The 15,932-nt window shown below is 36.7% G+C and overlaps 1 protein-coding gene across 1 annotated transcript; it reads right to left on the bottom strand.

The window, feature by feature from the left end:
* Positions 1–11,981: 11,981 nt before the first annotated feature.
* On the bottom strand, positions 11,982–15,491 carry LOC120193484 (acid beta-fructofuranosidase-like). The gene is made up of 7 exons (XM_039195969.1): positions 15,016–15,491; positions 14,731–14,739; positions 13,169–14,025; positions 12,917–13,078; positions 12,588–12,823; positions 12,420–12,507; positions 11,982–12,318 (listed from the first exon to the last, which is right to left on the bottom strand). The coding sequence occupies exons 1-7, from the start codon at positions 15,404–15,406 to the stop codon at positions 12,109–12,111; spliced, it is 1,953 nt and encodes a 650-aa protein (XP_039051900.1). The 5' UTR covers positions 15,407–15,491; the 3' UTR covers positions 11,982–12,108.
* Positions 15,492–15,932: the final 441 nt, after the last annotated feature.

The following is a 15,932-nucleotide window of genomic DNA, read 5'->3' as shown; positions in this document are numbered from 1 at the left end:
CCGTATTTCTATAAAAGCTACTCGAAGATATGGAAGAGTTGATAGAAGTTTCATTTATGCAATTATGTGACATGAATGAATTTCGAGGACGAAATTCTTTTAAGGAGGGGAGAATTGTAACACTCCAATTTAGGGGCTAAATTTAAGAAATTATAAAATGGTGAATTTAATTGGTATTTGGAAGAAATTTGGGGATTAAATTGTAAGATTTCAAAGATGGCAGACCGTTTTAAGAAGTGCAGTAAGTTCAGTGGCTAAACTCTTGGTTTAGCCATTTTTAATTATGAGATGTTATAAACCACCAGACTCCCGTATGTTTCTGGAAAATTTTCCAGTTTTCCTCTCCCGTTCTCCCTACTTCCAACTCCGATCTACTCGCCGTCCGACCTCCAAACGACAAGCCGAAACAACCATCGTGTTCGTTGTCAACCGAGGAACAAAACCCCTCAAACCTTTCGTCGTGAATCATCGCCGTTCGTCGTGAATTTCAGTCGGAAGTATCGTCGGTAATAACTCGGTTTTAGTTGGGTTTTCATCGATTCACGACGATCGGGTCATCCGTTTACGACACCTCCCGAACCATCGTGTTCCTTGTGCTGTTCCGAGTCCGCCGGTGTTCTCCTTTTTCTCCGGCGGCGGCGGCGCGTTGGGAGGTGAACCGGTCAAACTTCCCGATTTGTTGAAATCGAGCTCTCCGCCGTTCAAAATTGTGAACCGAGCTTTGTAAGTATCTCGAAATCGCTCAAAATAATTTTTAGAAATTTTTCCAGGATTTTATCACTGTTCACGCGCCCCCACGCGCCGCCACTGCGCGTGGGGAAGGGAAAAGTGACCGGTTTGACCGGTTTTGGAACTGTTTTGACCGGTTTGACCGGTCACAACCCGACCTGACCCGTTGACCCGACCCGACCCGTTTACCCGACCCGTTTACCCGACCCGTTGACCGTTGACCCGTTGACCGTTGACCGGAGTTGACCACTGTTGACCAAAACTTTGACCGGCTTTGATCGGGCATTAAACACCCTTTGACTTCGACTGAGTATACCTATCCTGACATTTTTCGACGTTCCAAATCCGATTCCGCTGTCCGTTTTTCGAAATTCGAACCCGAAGGCCTCGAAATTGTCAGTCAAACCCGTTAACTTTGATTTTGACCGAAAATTCCAAATTTCCGAAAAGTCATATTTTATGCTTTCGACGTCCTGAATCCGAATCCGAAGTCCGTTTCACCAAATTCAAACCCGGTAAGCCGTCTTTCACTAATTTATCACCCGATTCGATCCGTTTATCGTAATTAAGCTCCGTTTCTGATATAATTTATGTTGATATGTATCTGAGGAATTATTGGAAGTTGAATTGAAGATCAAAGGCGTTCGAATGGAATTTTTATGGTCGATCAGTATTGCACGGAAATCGAGGTAATACTTTACTACCTCTTTATGCTTTATGGAACATGTTGGTATTGATAAATGCATGAATGGAAATGTTTGGTCCCATATGTGTAATTAATGAAGATCTACACTAGGTACGAATACGGTAGAAAGTAGATAACTGAATATGGCTCAGATGACTATTATAAGAAATTGGAGGACGGTTTGAATTAAATTACAAGTTCTGGAATTAAGTAATAAAAGAATTAACCATGGATTGTAGATTATAATTTATCTCATTAAAGGTACTTAGATGATAAATTAAGAGAATATTTCGATTAGGGAAAATTACAAAATTACCCTTATGTTGGAAAATGATAAGAATTGTCTCTGGAAGTGGATTAATAAATCTGAAAAGAATTATTGATCTGCTAAAACTATTGATGTGCATAAGAAATGTTAGTTTTACTTGAAAATTATGGAGAACCGGTTTTTAACCCCAAGAAGGTTTATGCAAGATACTAGAAGTGTGTTAAGGGAATTATTTCAGGATCAGAGATTGTTCAAGAAAGCAATTAATCATAGGATCTCTAAATTATATTATTTTCATTAAGTGCTAATATCGAACTTATCTGGTTAAGAAATTACGGAAATGCCTTAAGAGGTAGAATAGTCTGAGATGACTCTGAATGAGAAAATACTTAGAGGATTCGTACTTAACTCGATTAAGTATGGATTTAATTGTTAAGATCCCGACTTAGTGCAGGAAAATTTATGATATTCCGTTTGTAAAGTCTGAGAAGACACTTGACCTAAAAATATTCGAATAATGAGTAAATACTTGAAGAGTAATTTATCGGGGGTATTCTGTTGTCAGAATTGTTCGAAAGGACTGAAGTAAATGATAAGATTGAATTAAATAATAAGATCGGATGGAAGGAAAAGATTGAAATACCGTAGATCTGTAAAATGACCAAAATACCCCTGTAATGTAAATAACTCAAGAATATCACCAAGCTCAGGAATGATTGGATATCCTCGAGCTCTGAAAGGAATGGAATAAAACTGAACACCAAAATTACCAAAATACCCTTTTGGCCTATATTAAGTAAATGCCTTGGATTAATTAAGGAATCCAAATAAGCATAGGTATTGGACTACCTTTAAAAGTTATGGAACATAACTTAAGTGAGCCGATCAACCTTAATAATATGTCAGTACCTGAACGACATAGATATTACTTGAATTCGTGTTCGTCTTCTCAAGTTTGGCTCAATGATAAATTTTGGAAGTATTCAACTCAGCTCAACTCTAGATCGCATTCAGTATTAAGAATTGGACGTTTGTTCGACAATCAACCACGAAGACCAAATTGAATGGGATGGAAGTACAACATTTATCTGAAATTCAGGAACGTTTGAATTACTCTGGAAAATCCTGAAGTAACTGGAATGGAGATGACTGCTAAATGAAATAGGTAACCTCAATGACTGAGGATTTAGTAAGTGATTTGGACAAGTCTGGAAACTCTGATGAGTTTACGAAGTGTACAATTACAATGGGTTATGAACAAATTAATCAAGTACGTCAGCATTTCATGATATTGTGGAAGTGTGGAAATGAAATAAAGACATTGGAAGATCTATTCAACGATGATTCCGAAAATGGTCTATGGACAAGAATTGTGGTATTAAATAGTAAATACCCTGGAAGAACAATGAATTGACCAATCGACAGGCATTAGCTCTGGGAACTATTCATGTAAGAGTTATCTGATAATCCGATCAACCGACATAGAATATAAATGTCCTGAACCTTCATTTCTTCCTTATCAGCTCAAGTCACATTATGAATAACTGATGATTCTGTCAGTTATTGAACTCTTTCAATAATGATTCTGAACTCCGATATTCTATCGGTATACTAAAGATCCGTGTTCCCCTACTTGTTAAGATTATCCAATATCTTTGAATACTATCTGTAAATTCTGGTGTGTTCCCTACTCACATGAATATTTTACCTGATTTTCGATTTGATTTCTGATCTGATACTTGACATGGATTCTGATCTGATATCTGACATGGATTCTGATCTGATACTTGACTTGGATTCTGATCTGTTACTTGACCTGATTTCTGATATGATACTTGACCTGATTTATATTTTGATTTTTGATATATCCGTTTACGGACGGACATATTTTACTTGGGGGGGTAATATTGGAGGAAGTATACCTGGAAGCTCCTCGGCTATGTGCTCAGGGCCTTATTTACCGGTTCCTCGGCTGTGTGCTCAGGGCCAACTGGACTTGATGGTGGGTGTATGGTTCTGGGGAACCTACACAATTTGGACTTGTTGGATGGGGGTATATATATATATGTTTTAAAAAGATCTGAAAAGTTACATGGTTTTTGGGAACACACTAGAAAACCTGTTCTGATCTCCTGAACCTAGACATCCGAAATATTTCTATCTGAAATGAATATTATCTGTCACTACCTGCGATATCAATGAACCTCAGCTCAGCCAAAGAAATCTGTAAATATCAGAATCAATAAGGAAAATACGTTTATCTGTATCTGCATGTTCATCAGCATCTTCTGGTAGTTCTGTATTACTGAGCTTTCCAAAGCTCACTCTATTACTCACCTTTTCAGGTTAAAAGAATTGTACCAGTGCATCTATTGACTTCAGTAAGGGAGTTCGTTCGGCGTTGTTGCAGAGTATGGTACATGTGATTAGGGGGCATGTAATTGTATTTTGATTTATATATACGAGTTTGGAAATCTGTTTTATTTTTAAATAGTGAAAACTGATTTTATAAGTTTACATGTTCTGATAAAAAGTTTTTAATTTTCCGCTATTTTTACAGTGGGTCGCTCCGGTGGCCCTAATGTGACTTCCCGGATCGGATCGGGCTACCCCCATCGGTCTGGGGGGTTACAGTCACAAACATAGTAGATCAAAGTCGAGAAGCAAAAAGAGTTTAAAGTGCTACAACTATGGAAAGAATGGTCACTTGAAGAAGGATTGTTCGAGTCTAAACAAAAAAATCCAACCCATAAGGCAATACCGCAAATACTTCAGATGATGGAGATGCTCTATGTTGTGAAGCGTCAACCACCGTGGAAGGTAGAAAGAGATTTGTAGATATATGGCTCATTGATTCAGGATCAACATATCACATGACCTCAAGAAGAGAATGGTTTCATCATTATGAACTTGTCTTAGGAGGATCTGTGTATAGTTGTAATGATTTTGCCTTAGAGATCGTTGGAGTGGGAACCATCAAATTGAAGATGTATGATGGAATAATTAAAGTTGTTCGAGATGTGCGGCACGTGAAAGGCCTGAAGAAAATTTTATTATCCTACGGATTGTTGGATAATAATAATGCAAGAAAGATTGAAACACGGAAAGGAATCATGAAGGTGTTCTGTGGAGCACTTGTGGTGATGAAAGATGAAAAGATAGTAACAAACTTGTACATGTTGAATGGAGAGACTTTGCTAGAAGCATAAGCCTCTGTTGCCTTATGTAGTTTAGATTCTGCAATACTATGGCATCAGAAACTTGGACACATGTCAGAACAAGGAATGAAAGTACTTGTGGAGTAAAAGCTACTTCCAGGCTTAACAAAGGTATCACTTACTTTGTGTGAGCATTGCATAACAAGTAAGCAACACCGGTTGAAATTCAAAACGTCAAATTCTAGAGGAAAAAGTGTTCTAGAATTGGTTCATTCTGACGTATGGCAAGCATCAATTACATCCCTAGGCGAAGCAAAATACTTTGTCTCAGTTATTGATGACTACTCCAGGAGATGTTGGGTGTACCCTATTAAGAAGAAGTCAGACGTGTTTTCAACTTTCAAAAACTTCAAAGCGCGGGTGGAACTTGATTTTGGAAATAAGATAAATTGTTTCAGAACAGATAATAGAGAAGAATACACAAGTGAAGAATTTGATGACTTTTATAGGAAATAAGATATCAAAAGACAGTTCACAGTGGCGAACACTCCTCAATAAAATGGAGTGACAGAGCGGATGAATAGAACCTTGTTAGAAAGAATAAGAGCAATGTTGAGGGCTGCAGGCCTAGAATCATTTTCGGCAGAAGCAATCAATAACGTCTGTTATTTGGTGAATCGAGCTCCATCAACTGCAATAGAGCTGAAGACACCAATAGAGATGTGGACCGGTAAACCAGCTGATTATTCAAACCTCCATGTATTTGGAAGTACTGTGTACATGATGTACAACGCTCAAGAAATTTTGAAGTTGGATCCAAAATCCAGGAAAAACAAATTCTTGGGGTATGTTGATATTGTAAAGGGGTATCGCTTGTGGGATCCCATTGCCCGCAAAGTGATCATCAGCAGGGATGTTATCTTTGTAGAAGATAAGATACAAAGAAAAGAAGACGATGATAGTGCTGAAAATTCAGAGACTTCACAAATACATGGGGAAAATGAGTTTAAACATGGAGATTCTTCTGAAACAGAACCAGCACATGATGAACAAGAACCAGAGAGTTCTGAAGCTCCAATAACTCGTCAATCAGATCATGTTAGAAAACGTCCCAATTGGCACTCAGATTATGTTATAAAAGGAAATATTGCATGCTTCCTTTTAACAGAGGATGGTGAGCCATCAATATACCAGGAGGCAATAAACAACTCAGATGCTTCATTGTGGATGATGGCGATGCAAGAAGAAATTGAAGCCCTTTATAAAAATAATACATGGGACCTTATGCCACTACAATAAGGAATGAAGCCAATTGGTAACAAATGGGTCTTCAAAGTCAAGCGAAATGGTGACGATCATGTTGAGAGGTATCGTGCAAGATTGGTGGCTAAAGGATATGCTCAAAAAGAATGTATTAATTTTAATGAAATATTTTCTCCTATGGTTCGACTAACAATAGTTCGAGTAGTCTTGGCAATGTGTACTACATTAAACTTACATCTAGAGCAGCTAGATGTTAAAACAGCTTTTCTTCATGGAAATCTTGAAGAAGAGATTTATATGCTCCAGCCTGAAGGTTTTGAAGAAAAAGAAAAGAAGAACTTGGTTTGCAGGTTGAATGAATCTCTGTACGATCTAAAGTAGGCGCCAAGGTGTTAGTATAAGAGATTTGATTCCTTCATTATGTGCCTTGGATACAACAAACTTAATACAGACCTTTGTGCTTATTTCAAGAGGTTTGGTGATAACGATTTTGTTATATTGCTATTATTTGTGGATGACATGTTGGTTGCAGGACCCAACAAAGATCATATTGAAGAATTGAAGGCACAACTAGCTAGGAAATTTGAAATGAAGAACTTTGTATCAGCAAAGAAGATTCTAGGGATGCATATTCACCGAGACAGAAGTAATAGGAAGATTTGGCTTTCACAAAAGAATTACTTGAAGAAGACCTTGTCACTTACAGCTCCACCAGCAACTTTGAACACATATCATGTAGTAGATTTGCTTTTATCCAAATCCCCTACATAGTCAGAATTAACATACCCATTGATAAGTAAATCTGATCATCTGTAATATAGTGCAACATTTGAGGTCCCTTTGATATATCTCAGTAATCTTCTTTAATATATTTCAATGCTCTTTGCCTAGATTAGCCATGTACCGACTAACCACTCCCACTGCTTGTGCAATGTCTGGTTCGTGCATATCATAGCGAACATTAAACTTCCCACTGCCGATGCATACGGTACTCGAGACATCTCCATCCCCTCTTCTTCACTGCTAGGACTCATACTGGAGGATAATTTGAAGTTAATAGGAAGAGGGGTAGAAATTACAGTCAGTTGTGGCTATATCCACAACTGAAGCAGAATATGTAGCAGCTACACAAGCCAGTAAAGAATCAATTTGGTTGAAGATGCTATTGGAGGAGCTTGAGCACAATCAAGAGTATGTCTCTCTGTTTTGTAACAATCAAAGCACCTTGCATTTAGCAAGGAATCTAACATTTCATTCAATGACAAAGCACATACGAGTTCAGTACCATTTCATTCGTAAAAATGTGGAAGAAGGGACGGTAGATATGCAGAAGATCCATACCAAAGACAACATAGCAGATTTTATGACGAAGGCGATTAATGCCGATAAATTTTCTTGGTGTCGATCCTCTTGTGGCCTGACAGAAATGTGAGCAACATTAAAGATACAAGGTAGAAACAATGGTGTGAAGATATGACGGTTCCAATCAAATCTTCAAGTGGAAGATTGTTGAAAAGTAAACATCAAGTGGCCAAATTAATGGCCAAACTTTCACTGAAAAGTTGAAAAAAATATTAAATTTGTCAACAATTAAGGGGCACTGAAAGTTGGCTTGATCTTGTTAAAAATATGGTAATGGGAAAATTGCTCATTTAGTCCCTAGACTTTAGGATATTTACAAGACTAGTCCTTAAGCTTTAATTATAAATACTTTATCCCATTTAGCTTCAAAACCATCCTAAATCATTCTAGCTTTCTCCCAATACTAGAGAATTTAGAGAGTTTCTTGAGAGTTCTTTTCTCCTTTTTATCAAAAGAGAATTGTCATTGTTTTCTCCTTGTTAGATCAAGAGAATTATTAATTCCTACTTTCTCATAGTAAAATTTATTTCTCTTTATCTTCATTTTTATTTTATCAAATTATCAGTTGCGATTTTGCTCTATCCGATAGCCGTATTCCGCAACAATAATGATGGTAGTGGACTTGCTAGTGAAGAAATTAGTGACAGTGCTCCAGATATCTGCAGTAGTTTTAGCGTCGATAAAGTGAGGAAGCAAAGAATGATGGATTGTGGAAAGAAGTTAGGAGGCTAGGACGCTATCATGGGCAACAAACGCATCGAAATCTTCATTATCGACAACATCGTCGTTGTCAAGAGTAACCTTCGAAGGAGGTGGTTGAATGGCACCGATCAACATCTTTTCCAGTCGATGACTGCGAACAACTAAGAGGATTTGCTGTTTCCAGAGAAGAAAATTAATTCATCCAATGTTACACTAACGTTTTTGTTTGTAAACATTCTTTTAGACTGAAACGAAGAGCCTGAACTGCCTTCATATCACAGCTGGTATGAACCAGCTCAGCTAACCACCTTCAAACTGCAACAAGTGGAACCAGAGAAAGTCATCACTCCAAGAGAAAAAAACTAATATTCTCGTGAATACTTGAATCAAATTAAATCGGGTTGCTTCGATTAATGTGAGTGTCGTCATTCGCATTGTATCGGTATGTTTATTTGGTCATTATCATGTAGGTAATGTCCATGTGTATTATTGGCTCATTTAGAGCAACAAATGATGACAATCATTGTATTAGGTCAATATCAATCCATTATTAACAGTGGTTGAGAAATGAAAAGTTTTCTCCAATTTTTTTCAATCCCGTATCCAAATATTATCTTCTAATTTTTTCTAAAAAAACACGAAATAGTGTAGATTTAAATTTGTAACCATTACGTCTATGTCGTTTCGAGGTATGTTGCTTAACATGACATCCTCTTACTCCTCATAGTTCGAATCAACGAATGAAGGTACTGATTACCTGAAATATGTGGTTTTCTAGGAATGACTGCTAATTTCATTAGACGTTTTAAGTTTCAACATCCACCAAGGCATGGCCCTTTAAACTTGGTCCAACTAAGTGGGCTTCTGATGGTGGTATTTGATGTCAGGTGGTCCATGAAAATCTATTACGTTCTAAACTCATTGAATGATTTCGGTGGTCAAAAGGGAGTTGTTTTTTTTAAGTTTCGGGTTTAAGCAGTTGTGTATGCAGAGTTGTGTTTGTCAATAACTAATAAAGATCTTAAACAAATATTACATTATAATCACACTAAATTAATAAAAAAAAATCTGTTTTGATACAGGAATAACTGCTTCATCCACCCATTGAAACAGAATCCCTATCCGTTTTAATGCTATCCCAAAATTCCGGCCAATGTCACTCAGGATGAGAAAACCTGGCTGAAAACACATGCAAAGATGGGCACAATTAAAAAATGAAAAATAATAGAAATGTAATACAAATATCTGCATGTTAAATTTGATATGTTCAGAAATATGTCCATATTCAATATAATTTAACAAAAGAAAGAAATATGAATATAACACAAAAATACCAATATTTTTGACTCCATGTAAAAGCACAACAATCCGAAGAGGATTATATGCCATTGTTGAGTATTGGGGAACACAATCACAGTAACAAAAACAGTGTTGGTGTTTTGAACAGTCATGACTTTTTCTTATTGTTGCAGGCCCACTCCGAACCCATCGTTTATACCATAAATGCATAATTGAAGAGTGCCACAAACATATAGTACTATCCAGCAAAATAATGTTCCAGTAAGAGGATTTAAAAGTGTTAAATAATTCCTTTTGTCCAAGAACAGATTATCTAAAAACATAGTATGCTGCTATGGTTGACAAAAATGGAGTTGTTTCAGCATTAGATGCCGGGATCCAAGGAAGAAAATGATCCAAATTTTCCCACAGTGTGGAACATGATGACAACAGTGTTGATACCATGCACGCTAAAGTGAGGAAGACCACAATCTCAAAGAGGCGCCATCGGCCATTCGACCTTCTTCCCACTTGCCATGTAAAAAGCAGGAATGAAATTTGTGAAATAATGCAGCCTTTTCGGTTCCAACAGAGGCTGTAGGACAGTAGCTCCCATATTCAGCTTTTTACATAGCATGAGCATATAAAAAGAAGAGTCCATCTCATATGCTCTATTCTAAACTTTCTTTCAAATAATCACCAATGTTTAGTGACCCTAATTCAAGGGTTAATGCTAAGGTGTAAACGAATTGAATGTTTAATAAATTGTTCGACGGAAAGTTCGTTTATTTATTAAACGAGCGAACATGAACAAGATTTTCCGTTCATGAACGTTCATAATCCGTTTGTTTATGTTATTTCATTTAATTAAATTTATATTTATGTTCGTTTATTTATATTTTTTTCAAGAATTTTTAATTTATTTAAAAGAAATTTATATTTTATATTTGTTTGCATTTGTTTCTTTTCATTTATCATTTTAAATATCGAACATGAAATAACACGAAAAAGCTGCATTCCTTAACGAACAAACACGAACAATAAATTGTGTTTGTTTAGTTGTTCGTGTTTGTTCATTTTTTCGATTAAAATTAAATAAACGAACATGAATATACCCTTATTATGATTCATTTTTTCCCAACATATCTTAGTTCATGAAATAACAATAAACTAATTTTACTTATAATTTTTTAGTCATTTGAATCCATCAAGTGATCTTAGTAGTAAAAGGAAGTGTTATTCGCCCTAGAGGTTCCAGGTTCGAGCAACTGCATCTGCATGAGTATACATTGTCATTAACTAAGAAAGATTTTGAACAAATATTACCTTATAATCATCCAAACTATTAAAAATATATTAACTTATTTGAAAGAGTTCTTTCTCCTATCTTTCTATTTTAAAATTTCAATTTGTTCCAACTCTTATTTATATTTTGACAAATTATTTTAATTGTTATATAATAATTTAGGTTATTCTTATACCTATACTTGTATAATAAAAATAGTTTGTATACTTGTAATCTGCTTAGTGTTTCACACTCCAAAACTTTATAGAATCAAAGCCCAAGAAAAAGCTAAGGTCTTCCAGCATTTGATGCTTCAATTTTCGACACAATACTGGGCCAGTCTGAAATCTACACAAGGGCAAATGGTAATCGACCTGGTTTTGCACAAGGATCCGTGATTTAAAGCTATGTTTTCTGCTACCAAAGATGGGCCTAGAAAATGGGACCAGCAGCACCTTCTCTGGTTTGTTTAAAATCATATTTGTTGACTCACTTTGTTACCACTCAAACATGTACATATGGAGGGTACATGCATTTTAAGATTAAGGCCAAAACATGATAATTCAACCCTAAAATTTAACCACCCTCCCTTGCCATGTAATTACTCACATTTACTAGACCCGTCATTATTTATTATCTCTTACAATACTTTTTTAATCATATGAGTTGTCATTCTTCTTCTGCAAAATGAAATGCCTTGTATTGATGGACAACGCTTTCGGTATTACTACCACTAATCGCATTAGAAATATCTTCTTAAAACATGAATGACTGTCAATTATCTTTCTAACACATGTCTCAAGATTCACGTAAGATTAAACTTGATTAAACATCTTATATCGTAAAAAACTGTAGGTGGCAGTCTTGTTCTTGCCTACTGTCATAGGCAACCTAAATATAATCCAGGATCCGATTCCTCATGGACTCCCAAGATATTAGAGATTTGGTCATGAAGAGGCTCAATCATTAAGTCAGTTATAAATGTAGGTTTATAGAAAACATATAGGTTTTGGGAGAGCCAGGAACAATAACCTAATGGGATGAATCTACCATTGAGGTGGTTCTAAATTCTCAGGCCAATAAAGGCTCCAGATGGTTGGATGCTTGGCAAGCTACTAGAAAGCCCGTGGCCTACCTTCCCTTGCCCTTTTAAATCAAATTTCTAGTTAAATCCAAATCTTTTATGCATTTGGAGATGTCCTTTGATGATTTGATTTCCCTGCTTGTTATGTTTTAAGTTAAACTCTTCGATTTGTAGTAATATTCTTATTAGCCTTAACAAAAAAAGGAAAGAAAAAAAATGTATTACAAGTACAAGAAACTTCATTTTGCCTTTGAATGACAGAAGTAACAGGAATGAATCAATGGTTAACGCATCCTATTGGGGCTGGTTATCGATATTTGGATAAGGCCGAATGAATGCAGAGCTCATTTGCCAAATCCTAAGTGAAGCATTAACACCCGCCTCGGTCGCATTGTTGAATAGGAACAGTTTAGCAGCTCCATAGATTGCTTTTGTTGGATAAACCCTAGATGTTATCACTGTCCTTCCACCTTGAGCAAAGCTTTCGATAATTGAATGATCCACCTACAAAGAAGAAAAGAAAAACAATACCATTTTCATGTTCATTGCTCTCCAAAACAAGGAATTTATATAACTAGGAGTATGAGACAAGTAACTTTACTCACCAATACCCTGAGGGATAAGTTTTCGCCTTCCAGTACTGGAACCACGCTTCCGAAGATTTGTTTATTAACATCAGATGCCTCAGATGATCTGAAATAACATGATTTGGTAATCGGTAAGTCCAAGGCGCACGTTTACGTGAAGAACGGCTTCGGGTTTTATATACATACCGAGTTTGGTCGTTACAGAAGAAAGTTTTGAGATTTCCATCGGATCCTTTTGCAATGTAGAAATATACAGGTGTTTGTTCGCTGAGGCTATCTTCGGCCAGCGCCAACAGACCAAATGGTCCTAGTGCCCCACGTTTTACAGCTCCACCACTGCTACTGCAGCTGAATGTAAGATCGGACCCGGTTGCTTTGTCTAAAGCCTCTTTGTCGATCTTGAACTCGGCTATGATATCCAACTGTCACACGACCAGAATCTTCTTGTCAACTAACAGGATCTTGGTCAACAAAGTATCAGTGATACACATAAATACATGAGAAAAAAGACGAACCTGTGTGGCTGGACCAACATCTAGAGGAACAACTGATCCTGCCTGGACTGTCACCTGGTTAAAATCGTAGCTGTTCAACCTTAAACTTTCTATTTCTTCCACTGGCCATTGAAGCAAATGGGTACCAGTCTTCTGGTCTAACAAAATCGTCCTTGGGATGCTCTGCAAGTAAAGTGAAATATCACATTAGAAACTGAAGAAATATGGGTTTTTTAGTTAATGGTTATGGAGTTTGTGGTCCAATGTATTCACCTGAACAGATGCCCATCCTTTCTGCACATCCGCGGCTTCGCTGTCGGATTCTTTGATCCAGCCCCACAAGACTCTTCTGTTTTTGTTCTGATCATAGAAAGTCTTGGCAGCGTAATACACACCATAATCATACCGTAGTCCAATTCCAACGTCGTTCTCAGGATCATCAGGAATAAATGCAGCATTCTTCTCATGATAAGTCCCAATAGCATAGTAGTCATTCTTGTCATCATCCAGGCTTACCTTCAACACATGCTTAACATCCGGATTGTTAATCGATGTGTCCAAGCCATTTTCTTTCGTTTTCGAAACAGGGAAGAAGTCCACACACTCCCACATGCCGGTTCCGTCCACAGCATGAAGTACACCATCCAATTTCTCATAGGTTATGAAATCTTTAGTTTCATACACAAAAGCTATGCCGGTTTTATTGATCTTGGACCCTATGGTCAAGCGCCATTTCCCTTCAGAGGTCCACCAGGCGGTAGTCGGGTCGCGGAAATCCTTGCTAAGGATGCCTGGTGGTGGAACAAGAACAGGGTTCCCAGAGAACTTGACCCAATTGATAAGAAGAGGGTCGGAGTGGTCAGTAGGATAAGCAAGGTTTTGAACTTGAACAGCATCGGCATCGGATCCGGTGTATAACATAACAATTTTTCCGTCTGGGAGGATGGTGGCGGAACCAGTCCAAACACCATTTTTGTCGTATGTCCGGTCAGCAACCATTGCCAATGGGAGGTGAAGCCAATGGATCAAGTCCTTGGATACAGCATGACCCCAAACTATGTCACCCCACACAGCAGCATGGGGATTGTATTGGTAGAAGAAATGATACCATCCCTTGTAGAATAGTGGACCTGTTTTCGTTATCAGCCAAAATTTCATAAAGTCGTTACCTTTTTTTTATTACATAAGAGAAAATTGATATGTACTTTGTCATGTTAGAAATATCAACGATCATTGTTATAAAGGACGTTTAACAATTTATTAAATAAAGTAAAAAAGAATAATGATGTTTGAATGGATTTCATCATATAATTGTAATCATATCATCAATCAACATATTACTTTAACAAAATCAGATTGCCATGAATTTTTACTGTTTATACGTACAAATACAACAAGCTTAGTTGTCAAAAGCCAACTATCGCATGTGGACATGAACATAAATTTTCTTTTCTGGATTTGACAAGTCAGATTAAGAAGATACCAAACAAAACAAACAAACAATTCCAACATTTCACGAGCTGTCAATAAAAAAGAAAGAAAAAATTTACATGTCTCGTTTAATTTTTCTGAATGTTATATTTCCAGGATAATTGAAGAAAACAATCAAATTTAATTTGATAATAGTATATATAGTAATACTAAATGGACTCGCTGGAGAAAAAAGTATATATAAATTAATAGAAAAGGTGGGGTCCATCTTTTCGACTAACTAGGAATGATTAGGAATATATGGAATCTAATATATTGTCTAATTAATCTCTGTCCCAAAAATGTCTTTCATGCAAAATTATACAAAGAAAGGAATTAAAAAATTAAAAAAAGTTAAGGCTTACCATTAGGATCTGAAGCCAGATTCCATGTCGGAGAACAACGTACAACAAGCGCCCAGACATACAAAAAAAAAATCCAAATGTTAGGCATTAATCTTTTCTGTGATGTAAGAAATAGAGATTTCGGATTTCCTGTTATTTTCCTGCTTTTATATCAATGATATTATGATTGGATTAGTGGGTGATTAAGTACGAAACTTTTTATGACTATCATATTAAAAAATGTGGGGCATTTTTACAGTAATGAATTTCAAGGAAAAATGGAAAATGACCCTTTCTTTCTCATACCATTCATCCAATTCCTTTCGGGTTGAAAGTGAAAAGCTGTTCTTTGCCATGACAACATGCTATTATTCCATGGAAACGCCACCATATTTTCGCCATCTTTGGCAAAAAGCCGGTTCGATTTCTCTGATACTCCGGCAGCCGGCCCACGTGACACCGGCTGTAACAGTTCAGGTTTGGCGGTGTTCAACGAAACCAATGAACCATGCTCGCTTTCTGTTACGAAATCTGACCCATTGTTACTTGTCAACAAAGCCGCAAACAATCCGACCGCCAACAACCCAAAGAAGATCAAGAGCTGCACTTTCATGGGTATGCGGCGACTTTGAAGAGGCTCCGATGGATTGGAGCCATCGAAGTTAGAGACCGGAAGGAACGAAACTGTATCCACCATTGTTGGATATAAAAAAATAAAATGACAAAACAGAAAATAGATGAACTTAGAAAGAGTGAAGATTCAGGGATGGGTGAGTATGTTTGAAGAGTTAGGTTCTGAGTATTATATAAGGGCAGTGGCAGTGCTTCGCTTGGCCAAGAAGCTGGGTAGTTTCCATGGTTGAGATTTGATAGGGACCAAGAAAAGGACCAAAACCAAAATAAACGTGCTAATTAATACTGCAGTAAAATTAAAATAAATTAAAGAAAATAAAATTGTATTATTACCATATATATTTGCATATGACTTGTGGGCAAATAAGCCAGTGAAACTGCCTTAAATGGCAATATTAGCTTTTTAAAATTATATGATTGAATGCAATTGTTTCTTGGGTAAAGTATATAAATGGTAACTAAACTTTTCAAGCACTTGTATTTAGGTCTCCTAACTTTTAAAACTTGCAACACAGTCATCAAACATTTAATCCGTTTGCAATGTGGTCCCAACGTAACTGGTTGTTTCACTGCCGTTAGAAGAAAATGAT

The sequence above is a fragment of the Hibiscus syriacus genome, unplaced genomic scaffold (genome assembly GCF_006381635.1).
Source record: "Hibiscus syriacus cultivar Baekdansim isolate YM2019G1 unplaced genomic scaffold, ASM638163v2 tig00116996_pilon, whole genome shotgun sequence".
Lineage (NCBI taxonomy): Eukaryota > Viridiplantae > Streptophyta > Magnoliopsida > Malvales > Malvaceae > Hibiscus > Hibiscus syriacus.
This window is presented reverse-complemented; position numbering and strand designations above follow the sequence as displayed.